Genomic DNA, 20,880 nt, shown 5'->3' on the forward strand with positions numbered 1-20,880 from the left:
TCTAAGGATCTCTGCAGCTGTTTGACATTTAATACACACCATTCATTGAAATCTGTAATTAACAGCTCTCATGCTAGCAGTTATATACTAAATTCAATTTAGTCAAAGGCTTAGTGTGCCCTCCCCCACACACGTGGACACACAGAGCGGGAGGAGGGCAAATAGAAAGTAAGGAGATTTCATGGACATGTAATCACAGAGGCAAAATTTTAGACCACTACCCTAAGGAAGGAAGGAGATCATCTGTACTTGGTTTGCTTTCAGACAAACAGTATTATTTTCATCTAAGAATTAACCAGCCCTTAGGGGGAAAAGATCAAGAATTTAAAACTCGCTTCTCAACTTTATCTTTACACTTTGTTTTCTCTGTTTCCTTGAAGTCTAAAATACTCCCCCATTTTTCTTTTTATTAACACTCCACTTGTCTCTTGTAAAGGAGTACATTTTGCTACAAACTCAATAATCCAGTAATTTTCTAACATCTCAATATTCTCAACAAACTACCTATATTTAAAGGATGTTAAATTTCACAGAAGTGCTCAAAGACCGGAAAGGATGTCCCAAAGGATGTCCCAAAAACCTCTCCTCCTACATGCAGCATGTGTGACCACAGTTCTGCCTTCCATCACATTATTTCCCGTGTAGTAACTTCTGATCCACACACTACCTATGCTCTCTGCTGTAGTGGAGATTTTACTGACTAGTTTTTTTAAAAACAGGAATAAGATCATCTGTTTTCCAGGTCAGGGTGTGTGAATTTCACGTCACTGCTAAGGGAAGAATTCACAGCCCTCTAACAAACCCCAGCATTTCTCATCAGATATTAGGACTTCAGCTATTTCTTCAGTCCATATAGAAAAAAATATCTTTCAGAAACGAACATGAGACAATGCTGTGCAGTCCTGTGACAGAGGGGGCTCTAGGCTGCAAATCACATACTTATCTTCATATTAAAATTACAGAGATACAAGACCCTGCTTAATGGCCAGCTGAATAGGATGCCCACTGTTCTCAAATGTTCTCCTATACTGACACCTGTAAGGGACTCTGCAGAAAATCTTTTCAGCACCTCATATCACCTGTCTGGGGCACCCCTGGGGCAAAATCTGCCAAGAGCCGTGCTCCTGGAACTCCCTTGCAGGAATAACATTTTCACACAATTGTAAACAGATGAAGAAAAGCTGGGAGAAGGGGAAAGAAAAAAATCTTCTGATTACCTCAGCCTGTTTTAAAGTCTGTTACAATCCCTCACTAATCCCCTCAGCCTCCTGCCCATACTACTAAAGTCTATCTTTCTTCTTTGCTTTGTGATTTGGTAGATGGCTACTTTTCTTAAGATTGAAATAACACATAGAACACATATCCTCAAGCATCTTCAGTATATTTCATTCCATTTGGAGCAATGGTTCTTTCCTACAGAATATTGATGCTTTCAGGTATTTTTAGGAAACATATGGTGAAGAATGTTCTCAAAATGTCTTCAAGATGGATTGTTTACAGCCTAATTGTTTTCAGCCAGTACTGACAGTCCCTCTCTTCATGTTTAAACCTTTGTTGCTTGTGGCTTAGTTTGTGATGTTATCAATGTTTTTGACAATTTAAAAATGTTTAAGGCAACGTAAAATGACCTCAGCTTCCAAGCTGAATAAATGAGAGGTCATCCCGAAAAAGCACAGTGTCACATAATTATCTGTAGCATTTCAGGGTGTTTTTTGTTTAGATTATTTGCCTTTGCCTCAGGATTTCCCCCCTCTTCTCTATTTACTCATCCGAACACTTTGGAACAGAGAAATAAAGCTGATGCTAACCAGAAAACAAGTGTATTTCTTTTTCTACCAGAATTCCCCATGCTATTGCTCTCTAATAGAGAAATGCCTGCAAATTGACAAATAAGCTTTGCAAATTATTATTCACTACTATCAATGGCATCACTGCAAGATGATTTGCTTAATTATACATCATTTACCTGATTTCCTGCATCAGTGCAACTGAATTCATTTCAAAACCAAGTATATAAACTACAAGAGTTCCATAACACAAGTAACTTTATAAGCTCTAGCCTCATGACCCCTTCAAGGGCTAAGATGCTCCCTTACAAGATATCTCCTCTAGAAACTAGCACCTGTAGGTTACATTCACCTTCTAAAGAGAGACTTCGCTCCTATCCGAGGGTTTTAATGATGTGAAACAACTTCAACTCCTGCTTAATTTAAATCTCTAATTCTTCTCTCTTAAGAACAGTAATAATAACATATAAAGAAATGTGATGGAGATGGAGAGAGATGAAAGCAATTTAACATCTATCACTGGTAATGGCTGCAACTGTGAGTAAACTCATGGAAGCAAAATGACCCAGACCACAGCAACTACAAAGAAAAACTGCAGTTCCTGAGATCATCACTATTAGTTTCAACTTGCCTGGGGAAAGAAAAAAAGTCAGACCATAAAGGCCCACTTCAGTAATTTTCTGTTATTATGTACAGCTTCATTCACTAGAATAGAACTAGTGAATGCAGAATTCACTAGAATTCTCCATGCTATCAACACAAGAGAATGAAGAGAAGGGAAAATATTACCAAATTCAGAATTTTAACACTAAGAGCAGAACTCAAGGACCTTAATGCTGATAGCAGAGTATGGATGAAAGAGCCACAGAGCCTTTTCCCATCCTTTTGAAGGATGTGAAGTCATGAACTTTCCTTTAGATTAAACATCCTGATGTTTAAAATTGAGACTACTCAGCATCTTCAAGATCATATAGACTACAGTGAGAACTGCAGCTGCTCCTTCAGGATCTTTGGCCTCTTCATCAGACATTCATTTACGTGAGACTTACTTTTCCAGTGCCACAGCTATGTCCTGGAAGCCCTGCGCAGTGATGTTATTCTTGTCCCATATGACAGTTCTGAGAGATGGTGGGAAGAGGAAAGAAAAATGTAAGTTAAACAAGAACCACCAAATAAATCTATATTGAAACTTTGCATATTGAAATAACACACTGCTGAATATTCAAAATTGCAGAAGGCAGCGCTTTAAAAACTTGCCTTCAGTTATACGCTAAATCCTTGAAATGACAGCAATTATGGACAAAGATACAAAATCCAGTTTCCCTTACTTTAAAGGGGACTTTACTGTATTTTCCATCATCAACATAAATACCTTACTTTTCTAAAACACAATTAATAGAAAGATTTGGACACAAATTCCTGCTTTTTTTGAGGTATAGCATCAAAACCAAAGTTCAAATGTTTGCTTTGCAAGCCCATACTGAAAAACCAGAAAATTTTAGTACTGATCAATCTCTGTTCCACGTAGTCTATTTAAAACATTCATGCTGATCAGAGGTCAAAATTTGCAGAGTATTACACATCCAACCCTGCTCTAGGCTCATCACACTGCTCCTATGATTCCACATGCAATGAAAGTAGCCGCCAGTAAAAGCCATTAGGTTAGGTGCATAAATTGTAGCTCTTTTGAATACACAATAATGGTAAGAGTGATCAAGCCTTCCCCCTCCTTCCCCAATTCAGACCACTCAAGCAGACTGCCTGGCAATTTGCAAACACATGTTCAAAGATCTCATTAGTAGTCAGAAGAGACAGGCAAGCAGATAAATCTTGCTTCTGCTAAAGCACCAGTTGTAGCTGCTCTTAAAAAAAAAAAAAAAAAAGGCACAAAACCAAACAAAGATTTCTGGTGTTTAAAAGAGAAAAAAAAAGATACATGGCATGCTTTCACAAGTATTGACATCCTTCTGTTGTTGCAAAATTATCCCTTCGTTTTTTAGATGGAAAGATGAAGTAAGAAAGAGAGGAAGAGAGATTCTACACTCATTCTGCAAACATCAGGTATGCTTAGGGTCAAGTCTTGAATATTTTTGCCATTGGAAAGTGTGTTTATATTTCTACCTGGGTGTCATTTTATAACATTTTTGGCAGAGCCAGTTACCATTGCATTATTCAGTTTGCAATCACACCACAGACTGTGGTGACATTATGTCAACTGTGACATTCAGCATACTGTGAAACACTTCAGTCTGCCGTCCTGAAATGTATCGAGGCTTTATTTCTTCAGATATTGTGGTCATTTCAGGTTAATACATTCACTAAACCTAAGACATCCCTCCAGCATTTTCTTGACATTTTTAATATTCAGTTTGGGCATAGCAACACAAAGGCCAAACAATCCCTGCTTCTGAACAAAATAGCCAGGACTGTTTGGGGGAATGTCTAATCCTTCAGGGAACAAATACTTGGAGACCAAGCAAGAAGTGGTTTCTTTACACTGACAGTACACTGAGGAAGGTTCACCTGCACAGTCTGACGAGGAGGAGGGAGGATTATCTTTCTTGATGAGGGTGACATATTTAGAGGTCCCCATCCAGATTTATGCTGATTGAAGGTTTTACTGTTTGTGAAACACATGCTGGATAGAAAAAATGTGATACTCTCAAGCCATCAGTGCCAGACATGCTAAAAAGCAGTGAAGTTGTTGGGCAGATGAAGTTGCAGAGAAGATACGCCAAGGTCCATCAACACAGTAGGAGGGGAAGAAAGGAAGGATGGATGGTCCATGCTGCTATTCATTCTGAATTCCACATGCTCTTAGTTCAACAAACTGACACTCCAGAAGACAAAGAATAATTTACTTCAGTTTCCTACCCAAGTATCAGAATTTTCTCTGCTGGGATGGCCTCCAGTAAGAAAGAGAGAGCAGAACAGAAGAGAGTAGCTAAGCACTAGAATTGAGTCTCCGAGGTTACTGTGGAATCTTGGTACTTTCAGGTCTTCAAAACCTGCCTGGACAAGTCCCTGAGCAACATCATACAGCTTTAAAGCTGGCCCAGCTTCGAGAATGACATTGGATTTAATCAGAGCTCTGCAACAGTGTATTTTTTTTCTGTCTTTTTAGAAAATGTAAAAGTCTTTTCGTTCCAACAAGGGGCCTTTCTGTTCAAGTTTAGAAAATTTTCCCCAGTTTCAGTTAAGGAAATGTTTTTGAAGGGACAACTTGCTTCTCTTGTTTTTCTGTTGTTATTTTCTTCTAAGAAAAAAAGGATGAGAATCCTTCCAAATAAAGACACTCTGAAGTGGCTGTACCTAGGAAGGTTCTGAAGAGAAACAGCTTGAGAATAAGTCAACAACTTCAGTATTGTTAAGCCATTCTACTGTTTACTGCAAGTACGTTTCCCTTACCTGAGTTTGGTGTTTATCTGTAGGGCTTTTGCCAGCATCTTTGCTCCCATATCTCCCATGGCATTTCCACTAATATCCACTTTTGTGAGAGAAGTATTGCTGCCCAAGGCATTAATAATGATGGTGACCTCGGTCTTCAGCTTGGAATCTGCGAGGGACAATGACTGTAGAGGCTGTGGATCATAGAAAAGGCACTGATAACAGAAACTGATAATGCACTCATTCCTCAAACATCAACTAAAAGAAGTTACAAGTTTCCCAGACTCTTGGGGACGGCGGTAAACATCAGAGAGTTCTTTCTGTGTTTGCTGCAGATCCTACAACACATGGTAAATTAGGAGTAACAACTAACAGCACAGGTGTCAAACACATACACACACACGCAGATTAAGTTGCAACACCCTGTGAAAAAATTATTTTTAAGTGGCAGTGCCTCCAACTTCCTGAGTCTTACTAAGTACAGAATACAGTGGGAACCTCAGAAGAGGCCAGATAACAACAACAAGCTTCACAAGACAACTTCAAGTGTCCAGTGGGTTTTGCTTACCCAGCATCCCCATTTTCAGTGAGAAATAAAAGTATCTACCACTCCCTTTCTCTCCCTCAAACTGAGAGATTTGCCTAAGGGCAAATTACAGTCCAAGGCTTTGTTAAAACATAAACAGTTTCCTTAAAGTGTTTTATTATTGTTACTTCAACTTTAGGAGTGATTTTGTGTATCTGTTCCTTCAACAAAGGGCATGGACTTTTGGAGGAAAGAGAAAACTGTAGCAGGTCTGAAATTCAAAGCAGTATTGAGTATCTATTACAATGAGTAAGTCAATAGATATTATTCACAATGGTGATTTGACATTTATAACTACAATATTTTTCAGTAACCTTATTCTTTTATGCAGCATATTAAGCTGAAACTACCTTATTTGGCTCCAGCAAGTCACACTCCAAGCCTTAAAAAACCTTTTCTAAAAATGCCCATATTTCCTCCATTCTCAATGTCCCCAACACTCAACAGCAGAAGCTCGAGAACTAGTCCATCTATCCCCATCCCTTGCAGAAATATTACAGCTCCTAAAATTGTCATTTGTCTTTGATAATGAATGAGGACTCCACAAAACACTTCCCTTGCTCAAGTGCGAGTCCATGCAGAGGAGTGTATCATCATTATACACCCACTCAGGCACACATTGGAGGATGAACTTTTGGAGCCTAAAATCTCCAAATTGCCAGCATAGGAAAATCAATATCTCATAATAATGAGCCACAGCACTCATGTTAGATTCTGAAGTTTAGATTAATGAAAATAAGCCAACCAAACCGTGCACACCTTTGAGGGTCCTTGGTGCTTGCATCATACCTGCCATACAATGGGATCCTACCCTCCGGACACCACTGGATTACACTGACAACCAAAAAGCTTGCAACAATAAGAAATGCACTTACAAATGAGGAAAAGCGTAAAAATTTGCAAGCACAGCAGGCTTATAATTAAAAAGTCTAACAATAACACAAGCCACATGCTGGCTTTATTTTAAATGGAAGTTATTAAATTACTATGTTAATGCCCTTAATCTATGTTTTCCCATTTTGTTGCACAATGTGAAGAGAACAGTGTAAAGAATTATTAAGAATTTAAAAGAAATATTAACATAAAGAATGTTAACATCACATTTAGAATGGCACTTCAGAGCTCTTGACAGAAGTCATAGAAGCCCTTTTGCTGACAGATTCATGGTAAAGCAGCACCACTCAGCACTCAGAGAAATAAGCAATAAAGTTGTGAATGTGACATTGCTTGTTTCTCATGTGTCACTTAAGAAATGGGCATTGGAGTAACTGAGCTGCAGGTGATCCCTCCCACATAATTTTTCTAAATCTCAAATATCCTCCCAGGAAACTTCTTGCATTCCAACACCCTAACAAAACAGTATATGACTGAAAATACTTCTATACTGTGTTCTGTAATGATTGACAGCTATGCACCATCTAAATATTCATTAAATTATCTGATCATTACATCAAAACCCCCAATCAAATAACAACAAACAAAGAAAAAGAAACACCAAACCCAAATCCTCCATATTGGAGGATGGGCAATATTCTACCAACACTTAATTCTTTCAACTTAATAGCTTTAGCTAGGTATTGAGAAAACAGAAGTCAAAGGAGCACTTTCAGTGTCCCTGCTACAGAAAACAGGTACTTTGCCAATACACAGAAGATGCCTTAACACATCCTTTTTAAGGAAGAGGAATTCTCAAAGTACAAATACAGAATTAGAAATTATATTATTTTATTCATTGATTCTGTCATACTTCTGCTGGAAAAAAAGCAAGAATTAAATCAAGCTAAATTTGTTTTTCCTAAGAACAAAAATGCTGTAAAAATCCTCAAAAAGCCAATTCTGCACCAAACACTGAACTAACAACAAAAGATATTCATCATTCTAGAAATTCACTGCACCTGTGCAGGAGTGATTACCACTCTGAGTAATGATAATGTGTACCAGCAGCATAACATCATTTTTTGCAACAAGAAAAGAAATGGCACAGTAAGAATACATTATAAAAGTCTGCACAGTATAGCACCTACTTGAATAGAAAAGACATGAAAACAACCCAAAAAATGCATCTAAATATTACATTCTAGTTTATATAAAACACCTGGGAAATTCTGCTATGTAGATTACTACTACTGCTTTTAAATTGTGCAGAATTACTTTTGCGCATCACTCAATTTTAACAGTCACAGAACCAAGCCACTGATTGTTTAAGTCATTTTACTCATGACTCACATTAACACAGCAACAGAGCTATTTAAAGTGTGCATAAATACATGAAGAAGCATTTAGAAATGGATGTTTTAGATTAAAGCCTCTTGCTTCAGCTTCCCATGCAGACAATGCGTGGTCCCTAAACTGCGCAGCGTGCTCTGGGCAACGTCACACCCTGGTCTCTCCAACTGCATCTTAACTTTTAGTGTCCTGTAGCAGCAAATGCATACTATTGGTAGAAGGAGGACCACCCCATTTAAGATTCAAAACCAAACTGAAATAGCTAGAAACTTAAAATAATTTTCTAAGCCTCAAGGTACAGTATGAACAACCCCAGGCAGCTTTCTGCAACACATTCTTCCCACAGTGCTATAATGTCTATCCTCAACTCTTTAGCTGCTAGGAGATGGCTCACGCTGGTTTTAGCATTTGATGAGATAGAAAGAAACAAGATTCCTTCACTGAAGAGGATTAACAAGAGAAAAGAACATGGAGAAAGAGGAGGCAGGGTAACCCCAAAAGGATCACATGCTATATCCCAAATGTTAATGTGTGACAAGAAGGACAGACAGTTACTTTAAGTACCTAAATAAAACAAATTTTTGGTGAATTATTTCATTGTAACACTGTTTGAAAACAGGATGAGAATATGTTGTGTAGGTTAGGTCAGGAAAACATGGTGGCTAAGAATTACAGGTGTACATCTGACAGCTGAATAGTGTAAAAGGCAGAAAGTGGAACAACAACTGATGTCACCCACAGGCTGAAAAGAAAAGGAATGCAAGAAGTGGAAGCCAATGATGCAAAGGAGGGAAAGCTGCAAGAATGATACACACAAAATTTAGCAGCTATTTTTTCCTATGACCTGGAGTCTTCAAAAACAGAAGCCAGGAAAGATAAACAGAAGGTTGTAACACTTTAAATAGGGATAATAAGGTGAAAGTTGAAAATTTTGTCCTTAAGAACAGCTAGTATGATAAGGATAGTCATAAAATAGGGGAAAAAATACAACAGCATGTTTGAGAAGATCATTTGGGTACTGAAAGGACACAGAGTGCATTGAAGAGGTGTTTTAGGATGTGGTCTGATGGGAAGAAATATTCACCTGAAATAGAACAAAGGAATAAATGAAATAGAAAACATAATAAATTACATTTGCTTGTGATTCAGTTCTTTAGGGCAGCTGTGAAAGGATGAGCATGAGAAACAGGGCAGGACAGAGACAAATGTCCACAGAGAAGAAGCGGGTGCTGTGCGATTCAATGATACCCCTCAGTACAGTATCAAAAGGAAAAGGAGAGAAGGGGGAGGCAGTCCTGCAGCATTCCCTTTAGAGATAGAGTAGAAGGAGGCAGTCACACAAAACAAAAAGGCTAGTTTGGTACAAAAAGTAATACAGAATTGACCAATACATTGCTTGGCACAGCCCTATATAGAACTTGTGCAAACAAGGACTTTTATTAAGGTGCTTTCATTACAGGTGTTACCTCAATTAGAATCAGCTTTGGTATCTGTATGCAGAACTTCACCACATCACACCGACATCCCATGTTTTAAAGAATAAAATGTGGAGGAAGGCACAGGATCAAGAAACACCAGTACCACTAATCCCGTTTTAGAGGACAGACAGAGCATAGAGGACTAGTTTAATAAGTCACTTCAAATACAATTAAGAACTAAGAAAAGGCGAACATGGAATATGAGTCTAATGACCTTACAAGGAAAGAGGCATTGGAAATCCTGGTTAAAACTGCCAGGACACAGACACAGATGGGAGGAGAAAATAGCCAAGCAGTTAACATGGAGAGCATGAACTTGGAGGTGAGACACTAAAGACAACAGGAAATAGCAGGTGATCAGACAACTTGAGTCTACAGTCGGCTGTCTCTGGAGAATGAGGAAAGCTTGCTTGGTACTTGCACAGGAAATTAAGGAGTAAGAAAGGACTAAGAGTAGATAAATAAAGATGGAAAAGCATGAGAGTAACAGAGCATCTTAAGATCCCCTTCTAACCAAAACTAGGATGCCAAGAACAGGCAAGAACACAAATCCAAAGACAAAAGTCTTTCAGACTCACAAAAGAGTGTAGAATTCAAGAAAGTGGGTGAGCATCCCAGCGAAGCACCCTGAAAAGGTTTTATGAAATTGCCCCCATGACTAACATACTAAGAGAAGTAAAAAACAGCACAGTGAATGGTTTATTTGTATCTTTTGAAGAAAGAAGGAGTTCTGAGAGATCACTGCAGTGACCTTGCATTTTGTCAAGAAAAGTTAATGCCTAAGAACAGCTATCAGGAAATAGTGCATTCTAGAAATTACAAAAAAAACATTGTTATTGAGAACACTAACATTGTAATCTCTTATCAGGACACAAAAGTTCTGAAAATTTATGCCTACAGGGCTGTATAATTTAGACCTAAAGTAACTAGGTTATACACATCCAACCATTTATAATGAATATTTTTCAACAACCACAGATCCTAAGACCATCCTCAGAAAACGTTCACCTATATGCTACAAGTTAATCCAAATTACAATTTGAAAAAAAAACCAAACCCAAAATGTTGGATGTGTCTGTGCAGGATTGGGATCAAATCTTATGCAGTTAATTAACACAGTGAAAAAATGATCAGAAATAGACTGCGAAGGTACAAATACACATGATGATAGTAGGCAGAAAGATACTCACTGAATCCTCGTCTTGAATCATCTGAACTAAATTATCAAGTACTGGAGTGAGATTTCTGAGGGAAGAAAAGTCAGGAAGATGATGAAATCAGCACCTTCTCCTAATCCATTCTCTTGTTATTTAAAAGAAAGAAAATCCTTACTTGGATTTCATGTTGTTAAAGTTTTTGCCTAATGCCAAGTGTCTTATCGATCGGTTTTTACTAAGCCAGACTACAAGGGTTGAGAGGTCAGATTCTAGGCCTGTAAAGAATCAGATTAGATTAGGAATTAAAACACATTTTCACAAAAGACCGAGACTAGGTCCAATTATTAACACTATATTCATTCAAATAATTATATCAGTGTACTAATTTCCAAAATATGTAGAAAAGTTTCCATTCTTCTACCTTTCAATCTTTTTCTCATTAGTGCCTCTGCTTTTCTATGAGAATGAATACTTTCTCTAAAGTAAACCCTTTAAATCTCCGTGCTAATCAGCTATAAAAGGCACCTCTCAGAAACACAGAAATCAGTCCCTTATCCACAGTCCAATCACCCAAGTGTAGTTCATCGCACTGTCAGGCAGAGTTTGAAGTTCCTCTGAGAATTCTGAAACAATGCTAATCAGTATTTAGTCTTAGTAGAGCTGTGTACCAACAACATTTCAAAGCCTTCAAAAGCCTGTAAAAAAGGCTAACATAACAGACGATGAATAAAATTACCTGAAAAACAAGCCAAATTTTATTCTACTCCTGAGTAAAAAAATGCAAACCAAACCTTGCTTTAGTATTCCCAAGCTAGTGATGTATTTGAGGAGTCCACTAGCTAGATTACAATGATTTAGAATTCAGATTTACAGGATAATTTAGATTTCAAATATCTATCCTTATTTATAAAAATAAATCTTTTTGCATAACTGGGCTGGGTCAATAGCTCTCAAAGCTTTCCACTTATCAATCCATCCCACCTTTCTCGGGCATTCCACTGTACTGGGAATCTGTTTCTGAAATACTCCTGCATTTGGCTGATAGAGGGGCAAACACAGCAGGTGAATTCTTCCAGTTCATACACCTACACTTTGAATCTGCAAGATGAGAACCCAGCTCATATTCCCAGGAATATCTGTGCTAGGAAGCACAGAGACTCCAAAGCAGAAATAGTCAAAGACTTTTCCAAAGACTCAAGCAGGCCTTTTCTGACCTGAAGCTGTTCGCTCTTTGCTCCAAATTTTCCCCCTCAGCTTCATTCTGTACCAGACCTTTCACTTTGTTCTTTGACTACACTTCCAATTCTCATTCAGCTTCTCATCCACTCGTACTTTAACCCCATTTCCTCTGGATCTAATATGAGCTTGGTGCCATTATTTTATCCTGCTGTGTTACACTGATTTGAAACAACAAACTTTTGAGGGAGGGTACAGTTAAGTCTTTCAATGTTTCTTAGTAAGAGGTCTTGGTCTGAGACATTTCCATAACCAACATGGCCAATAATCATAAAGCAAGAGCAACCATCCTTGAGCTGAAAAAAAAAGCATTTCTTGACTTGCACGACCCTCCATTCCTGATCCGTGTACTTACCATTGTCTGAAATATCTAGGCTGGTGATATTGTGTATTTCTGCTATGCATCCTTCCAAGACTTGTGCACCTCCAGATCTTAACTAGAGACAAAATATCATCCATTTTTGCAAACTAGTTATGGTTTCAAGATCACACAGAAGACAGTGGTAGGAGCTTTGTGAATACAGAAGGCACTAGCAGCAGCAAAAACAACAGCAACAGAAGAAGTTATAGACATCAAAATGACAGCCTATGCACACATTCCTACTGTTCTCATCCTTACCCTTGGTATTTGCACATAAATGAGAAAAGGGACTCTCTTTCCTTTCTCTTGAAAGTACCCCTCAGCCGTTAAATCAGGAAAATACTTAAAGGGTTAAACACAGCAAGTCCTTTAGCACTTGTGCTGGGCAGTGCCTGCAGGATTTGGGTGTGCATTCCCTACATGAACAGCCCAGGACATTTCTAGTGTCCAGTGATTAAAAAAAAAAAAACAACTTAGACCAGTCTATCAGCTTGCAACACTGTCACCCTTGAACTCCACTGCAGCCAGGCCTTACAGTGAGCATCTTCTTCCAGCTCTCAGCACAATGCTAAGGTGCCCATTTCAAAGATAAGTGGGGGGGGATAAAAAAAAAAAAATCAATTAAATTATGCCTCCCTGTCTCTGAAAAGAAAAATTCAAATAATCCAATTGTAAAACGGCCATAAAACACCATAAACAAGAGAAAGCAGTAGTATAGTTATTCTTAATTTAAGAAACAGCAGTAAAAGAAAAAAATTGCAACAATAACAAAAATGCCCAGCTGCAAAGTATCAATTATGATATTATTAATCTGAAATATTACATAACTATAAAAGAAGTGTTAGGATTTAATGAAAAAACAATGAAATGGTCTAGGGGAAAACATCAACATTAAGAATTAAAGTTACAAAAACTTACACACTTATTTGCTAATGCTACTGAATGAATGCAACTTTTTCTTTTTTCCAAAGGAGCAAAGCATTTTCTTATTTCTTGCAGCTATGCACATTTATATAAGGTGCATTTCACTTTATAAACATGCCCCAGGACAAGACTTTAGCTAAAGAGGGAAAAAATTCTATGGAAATTTTAATTTTCCATTTTCCATTTGCCCGTTATTTGCTTCAAAAAGAATGGCAAGCTTTTTCAAACCCTTTCAAAGCTTTCTCACCTCCTGTGCATAAAAACTGTGTAGTATTTTACTTCGTTGACTTACTTGGGTAAATATCCCAAATCAACCTGCTGATATTTCTGTGGACCATCAACCTTTATCAATGCTATAATTAAAGAACCAGAAATGCCTTCTAGAAGCATTTGTCAAAAAATACTTGATTTGGCACTTTTTTGAAAGTTTGAGGAATGTGATGATTAACAAACAACTGAATAACTTGACCTGAGTATTTGAAGAATGGTGGTCAAAGATAACATCTAAATCATAAATCACATCTGGACTGTAAGAAGTACAGAACATAAGGCATCTTTCCTCCCTTTCCATAAATTAGTGCCTGACTATCCTTCACCTCATCCTCTCAATAAGTAGTCATATTACAGGCTGTACTCGGGCCAGAAGTGCTGCAAATTTAACTCAACTTTGTTTTTGTAAGAGCATTTATAGCATTTGCTGTGTGAAAGCCAAAATCCTTCAGTTTTGCTTTATGCTGCTCTCTCAGTGTGGCCCAGCACAAGACAACCATTTTACACAGAGTGTCACATCTACTATGACAGGATCTATGGAAGTGGCAGATCATATGTGGAATTGGATTGGCTGTTGGTAGGGTAAAGTTCTATCCACCAAAATTATACTCACAATAGAATCCAAGTGCTTATGCTATATATACTTTGAGGCCTGAAGTAGACAATTTTTCAGGAGTAGCTTTCAATCTTGTACCAGACAACTCTACATTCAAAATTTTAAATATATAAACACTTCATGAGCACAAATGGCGATATCTATTTAATCTGAGAGTGATGACAAAAACTTCACTTTTAGGATCACAATTTGCTGCAACTGTGTTAAAATATTATGCATATATATATATATATACATATATATATATACATATATGTATATAAAAGCAGAGTTTAATTGAAGTGCTGCTTATCAATGTGGACTGTGATACTGACAAAAAGACCCTCTGCAACACCTCCTATATGACATACTTCTGCGACTACAAAGAAAAGCCCTTTTTCAGAAAATGAGGAATAACCCTGCTACAATTAAAAATGCCAAGTGTGTTCAAAGCTATGAGGTACCAATATGGGAAGGGCAAACAAAGCTGCTTACTGATTTAACAATTAAGGTAAAGCATGGAGGGTACTTACACAGTGACCAAGCTAAGGAAAGCAGAAGGGAAAAGAGTGAAATACATCAGTGCTGAGCAGGTAGAAATAAAAATGTAATTTTCATAGTAAAAATAATTTAAAAACCAACCAAACAAGCAATAGAAGATGATTAAGCTTGGAGGCAATATACCAGAAAATTATGGGAGCAAATGAAAAATGGTGGGAAAGGGAAGGAACATAGATTTATCCTTCCATACTTGAGTACAGCTTGCCTGATGTAGGAAAGAAGAGGGCAAAGCTGAAGCATCAGCTTTCTAGCCCCCTAACAGTGTGTGCTTGCAGGAACTGGGAGTAGTGGTCACTGGCTCCAAGCTTCCCACCACTCTCTTTCTGGGTACAGATTACCCTGCCCAGATCCCAGAGGGTCAGGGAGAGGTGGAGCAGGATCCTGAGGTGCTCTCCCAGCTGCTGGCACATCATCTTCCCTGCTGGTGGAAGCATAACTTCTTTCCAAAGCACATGAGAATGGATAAAGCTCAGTGATATGAAAAAAAATGTTAAGGGAAGGATCTAAGGAAATGCTGTCAGTTTGGAGGGACAGGCTACAGGAATGCAATGCTGAGTTGGGCAGGATTCTTTCCTTTCCGTCACAAGAGTAAGCCATGACCACATGTGCTTTGGTGTCCAAAAAACCTAATCACCCCTTGAAGGGCTCTGTCACATCCCATCTTGGGTGTTATTTCATGAAAGGATAATGTTTTCTCTCCTGTCAGCACCTGTTGATTTACATGCTAATTTATACTCTCATTACTTATATTTGTGTTTTATTGATTTATTCATTTAAGGCTATGATCATAGGACTTCATTTTTATTACGTTAATTACTCCCCCCTTTTCCTTCCTTCCTCTGAAAGATAAATTATCATCCATCTGATCCCTCTACTCAAAAGTCAGAGGCGTGTGTACTTGACTTGAAAGCTTTTCTATTTTGAATTCACATGTAGTGCTCTTTAAAGTAATAATATTTTCCAAAAAGTCTAAAATACCAAAACAAACTATGAAATGCATTTACAATGATTTGTTTTTTTCTCCATAAGGAAATCTGTGCACATTTCAGAAGCAAGTGACCAGGAACCTAAGGCAAGGATTACTGCACTTCAACATGGTTATCAATATTGCAGGTTTTCTTTTCTGCCTGAAGGGAAACCACTGTATTTGTAGGCACTTTTAGAACACTTAATACTCAGATGGCCTTGGAAATATCTAACAAATGAGAAGCTTTCTTTGCAGCTTAAAAAACAGGGAAGTCAGAGAAGGCCTGAGCCTAAAATGGTCCATGTTGGTTTTGGCAAGAATCCACCACACAGTTCTCTCCTTTGCCTCAAGTGGCTCCCCAGGGTTGTGTTTGATCTTTTCCCGTATGCTATAACCACACAGGAATCACCCTGCAAGAGTATGGGCAGTCCTGAGAAACAGAGTGCACAGCAAAGCACAGAGAAGCAAGAGGAGGCAAGATAAGGCAAATAAGTTGCCATGAATGTTATTCTTGAGGTCACTTTCACAGTGCTTCTTATGTTAATAACTCTTACCAAAGTTCCGTATTGGCCTGAATTGATTAATTGATTAGGAAAGTGGAATTTTTCCTAAGGTTAAAAAGCAAATCTGCAGAAGAGGAAGCATGTCATGGGTTCTGATGGAAGACAATCGAACCACAGACATGCCTTCAGGGCCTGCAGCTTCCTTTGAGCCATTCAAATCTGGGCACCTTCGAAAATCCTGCTGCTACTCGCAGCACTGGAGAGCAGAAGCTGCCAAGCATCCAACAGGCTGGCTCAGTGTGTAGCACAGCTGCACTGCAAGGAGGGCTTTGCCAATCAGGTGCTTTGAACCTCTGTGCTCATTATTTAGGATGCTGTAACGCACATCCTAACTTTTACCATAACTGCTCCTCCGAGTTCTACCTTTCCCACAACTTTTGACTACAGAGCAAGAGTATCTTGCCCAGTGGATTTGACAGGAACACTAAAGCCACGTCGTTGCATATTTTGAACACATCCTGGTAAATATTCCTTACCTCACAGCTACTGAGGTCTAAAGACACCTCCTTCAGATTGTGATTGCAAGCCAGGCCTAATAAAAGCGCTCTGAAAAAGATCAATTTTAGAACAGTTTAAAAAAAAAAAAAAAGGGGCAACTTTACATCATCATCTGAGTGATCACAGGTTAATACACCTATAACGCAAAGAATCATTTCAAAACGACACCAGCTGAGCAGTTATTTCTTAAATGACAATGGCAGCACAAGCCTGCCACACTCAGAACACTCCAGGAGCTTCAAAAACTGCAGGGATGCAAGGCTAATGAAGAAATTCTGAAGCTAATGCACCATCACCATTTAATAACATGCATCAGAGATGAATTTTCTTCAACATTTGCTTTCAAAGAGCATCAAATGATTATAAATGGGGTGTTCTGTCATACAACCATACAAACGCTCTGATTTTCCAAAAATCCAGGAAAAAATTAGGTTTTTAAAATATGCAAGATGCCATGCAGCCAGCCATTTCAGCCAGGCACAGTGCCTGTAACACTCAGAGGCTGGAGCATGTTCCAGTATCACGCAATTCCCCACTTCCACAACCCAATACGTATTTACAGATTTCAAAATGGTATTCCTATACAATGGTATCCTTTGTCTTTAGGCAGAATGGCAGACACATGCAGTAACGACTAATCATGGTTTTTATAAATCCACTATAAAGTCTTACAGAACTTTGTTTCCACATCTAAAAGTTAGTGTTAATATCACACTTGTGTTAATACTGTAAAATCAGAAAGCACAACAGCATATATAATAGAGAAGGAACAAACAAAATCTGTGTATACCTTCTAGTATCTCCAGAATAGACTCAGCTTTGAATTAATAATTCAACAGAGAAACAGAAGGACTTCCTTCTCCAACTTCATTTCAGCCAAAAGCAGCTAACCAAGGGACTGAGGCATGGAGATAAAAAACTATCCCTTCTGATGAGCCATTTGTCTACACACTTGCTATGCAAGTAGTGTGTCAAAGCTACATTTGAAACATGTGTGCCCTGGGCAAGTTTTTAATTTAAATCTATTTGTATCTTCTGTCCTGCAGGTATAATCAGACCTTCCCTATTAACAAAGGCAAATGTCTTGTCCCTATTTACTTAGGCTATTAATATACAGACTTGGGGGGAGAAAAAAAAGTGAAAGTTCTGCAACAGTTCTCACAAATTTTTAGATGATCTTGTCTATCTTTCTTACCCAGACATGTTTTTATTCAGTCAGTCTGGCTGATGGTAACTTTTCAAAGAGCTTCCTAAACATTTCGAGGAAATAAAAAAATACAATGCAAGCATAAAAAAATGCAGATTAAAAAAAGAGACACAGTGCCACTCTAGTTGTACACTTTTTGCAGGAAGAAAAAAAAAAGGTTAGTTTTTTCCCTAACTTCTTCCTTATAAATTCATCTAAGAAAATCCCCTTATTTCTCAATTCTTTGTCATGAAAAAAATCACCAGCATTCCAAGGGACTGAAGCCAGACATATTATACTTACACTTGGCTACTATGTTTAAATCACACACATGGCTACACATGGAGAGGTCCTGTCAACTGTGCATGATGCAGAAAGCAAGAACTGGCCTTGTAATTAGCATTTGCATGAGAAGCATATCAGTAACTAGTCTTGTTATAGCACTGACAGATCAAAATGCAATTTTTGGCAATGTCTGTAAAATTCAACAAAAATGCCAACTTACACTTCAACAAGGACAAGAGTACAAACTGCCTCACTCAGTAAAAAAACAGGGTGAAAAAAAAGAGTGAGCTGCAATGGAACATTAACATTAACCTATGTACAAGGTATACCCTTCCCCCACCCACTACGTGGCATCTGCATAGGACAGTTTTATCAGCAAACCTACTCCCTGAAAGGCTTGACTTACACTGTACAGGCAAGTTCATGTCCTTCACACACTGCACTGATTAACCAGTATCTTTAAACTCACCGAGTTAGCACATGCAATTAAACATACCACGAGTGTTGAGCTAAAGGAAGCTGATAAAGAAATCAAATAACAATTAATCAGGGGAATTTGGAATTCAGGGTGTCAGGTATCTGCACGTTATCTTTTCTTTTCTCTAGGCAGGCTTGATCTTGAATCACACATCCAGCTTGGTGACCTCTGGTTCATGGACACAAACCAGGAACTTCTCTCCTTTGCCACAGGACAGCTCCAAGTCCCACATTATCAAAAGCTTTTTGACATATGCTGATGAAAGATGTCAGAAAAGTACTACTACAATACATCACAGTTTTTTTACTTTTCCTTCCTGGAGTCATCTCTCATGGTGCTCTTGCAGTCTTGGCAATGACAAATAAGTCTGCCTGAAAAAAAGTGTTTCTATCTTCTTGTTTTTAACAAACCCTGTGATCTTGATGGTTCTGGAGAAATTTTGTAATTTCTTGCAGTTAAGATCAAAAGGCTAAGCAGCTGTCCCACAATGCACATCCTCAGTCCTTTTAACACCAGATTAACTTCTGCAGGACATTTTTGAAGTGAATTAGTCAAGTCATAATACAGGGTTTGAGAGGTAAAGCAAGGTGTCCTGCAGATCAAAGTCCTCTGTAGTGTTGTGAGACACACTCAGCTCAAACTGAAGGAAAAATTTAGGTCAGAAAAAAAGCACGTCACAGAAATTACCCAAAAGTACTAACAGCATCTGACCTACCTCCTAGGCAGAGGTGAACGCTGTCAACAGAACAAAAGCAGCCCAGGCCAAAGTACCAGTGGCATGGACACTCTGAGACCATTCACATTCAGTTGACTCTGGAGCTTTCTGTGCTAGTGAAAGAACTTTCTGCTCTCAGCTCATCCTACACTCCCCATCACTGCCTCTACTTCCACCAACACCAGTCTGGTGAGTAACTCCCTCTAACCCAATTCAGTCAAAATGAGCCAGAGTATCTTAAACATTACTAGAAGCAGTCTTTTGTTAATGCAGATTTTGGCTGAAAAGGACTAGGAAGATACCATTTGCTGTCTAGCTGGCAGTCAAGGGGTCCCAAGTTTTGGGGATAAATTAATACAATAACATCTTCTAAGAGCACAGGCAATGGTAGAGCACTCACCTGCCAAAATTCCTCATACCATAGGAGATACTCAACATGACAAGAAGAGTACCATAATGAACCTTAATGTTTGGTGCTTCTCACCTTTCCTAATCTCTGGGGATATATTCAATGTCTCACAGCATTCTCTTTTTCCTGTCGCACCAATACTGTCTTCTGTAGTAGTCACATCCATCCTTGTTTTTCTTCCCTGCTGCCCTCCACCATAGAATCAATAGCTCTAAATTAATCAGAATCAACTGTGTTTCTCAAAAATCACCTTCTGTTTGAAAACACATCTGTACCACACCTTCCTAATATTGGCAAAGTCTGAGCAAGCAAGACAACAACCAAGAGCATCACACAGAACAAAGTGAAAGATCAGACCTAAAATGGCTCCTGCAGTTGAACATGGATTTCAATCCAGTGCATCTGACTTAACCATCAGGCTCTTGGTGGTGCCAAGCAACAAGACAAAGAGGCAATAGGAAGAAACTGATGCTCAGGAAGTTCCACCAGAACACGAGGAGTATCTTCTTTTCTGTGCTGGTGACCGAGCACTGGAACAGAGAGGGTGTGGAGTCTCCCCCACTGGAAATATTCAAGAACTATCTGGATGCAATCCTGTGCAATGTGCGGCAGGCTGACCCTACTTGAGCAGGGAGGTTGGACCAAATGGCCCACTGTGGCCCCTCCCAACCTGACCCATTCTGTGATTCTGTGATATTGCACTGTTCTCTTCAATACTGAACTGCATTGATAAAAAATACTCCAAAACAACATACACTACTCTTTCTGCTTTTGCACTTGTCACTCTTCCCTCCCTTAGCTTCCTCCAGAGTGTATCAAAAGCTTTCCATCCCATACTCACTAACTACTCTTTATATCCCACATCTCCTGTTCATTAGATACTTCCCATTTCACTTCCCTGTTGTTCTTCAGGAGGCAGGCTCCCAGCCACACAAGGATACATCCATGCACACACACACATCTATATCCATATGAGGATTCTGAAATAGTTAGTGAACGTGTCTAGGTGTCTACTATGGATAAGGTTATGTATGTGTTAATGCATATTAGCCAGGAAGATTACACTTTGGAAAGAGCCCTTTCTTTAGTTAAGCCACAATAAACACAAGTATTCTGCCAGAATCACAAAATGACCTATCTAGATTAGACCTATCTATCTAGGCTATCTTGACTTTAAAACACACTTTTAAATTTCATGTCTGAAAATACCA

General features: G+C 38.6%; 1 protein-coding gene across 1 annotated transcript in view; it reads right to left on the reverse strand.

The window, feature by feature from the left end:
• The window catches only part of CARMIL1 (capping protein regulator and myosin 1 linker 1), a 197,305-nt gene that overhangs the window by 57,281 nt on the left and 119,144 nt on the right, over positions 1-20,880 (reverse strand). Inside the window, 7 exon segments of the mRNA XM_017746126.1 lie at positions 2,837-2,905; positions 5,196-5,368; positions 10,655-10,709; positions 10,797-10,896; positions 12,213-12,294; positions 14,541-14,552; positions 16,575-16,644. Of these exon segments, the coding sequence (XP_017601615.1) occupies positions 2,837-2,905; positions 5,196-5,368; positions 10,655-10,709; positions 10,797-10,896; positions 12,213-12,294; positions 14,541-14,552; positions 16,575-16,644 (561 nt within the window).

This window comes from Corvus brachyrhynchos, unplaced genomic scaffold (genome assembly GCF_000691975.1).
Source record: "Corvus brachyrhynchos isolate BGI_N302 unplaced genomic scaffold, ASM69197v1 scaffold409, whole genome shotgun sequence".
NCBI classification, from domain to species: domain Eukaryota; kingdom Metazoa; phylum Chordata; class Aves; order Passeriformes; family Corvidae; genus Corvus; species Corvus brachyrhynchos.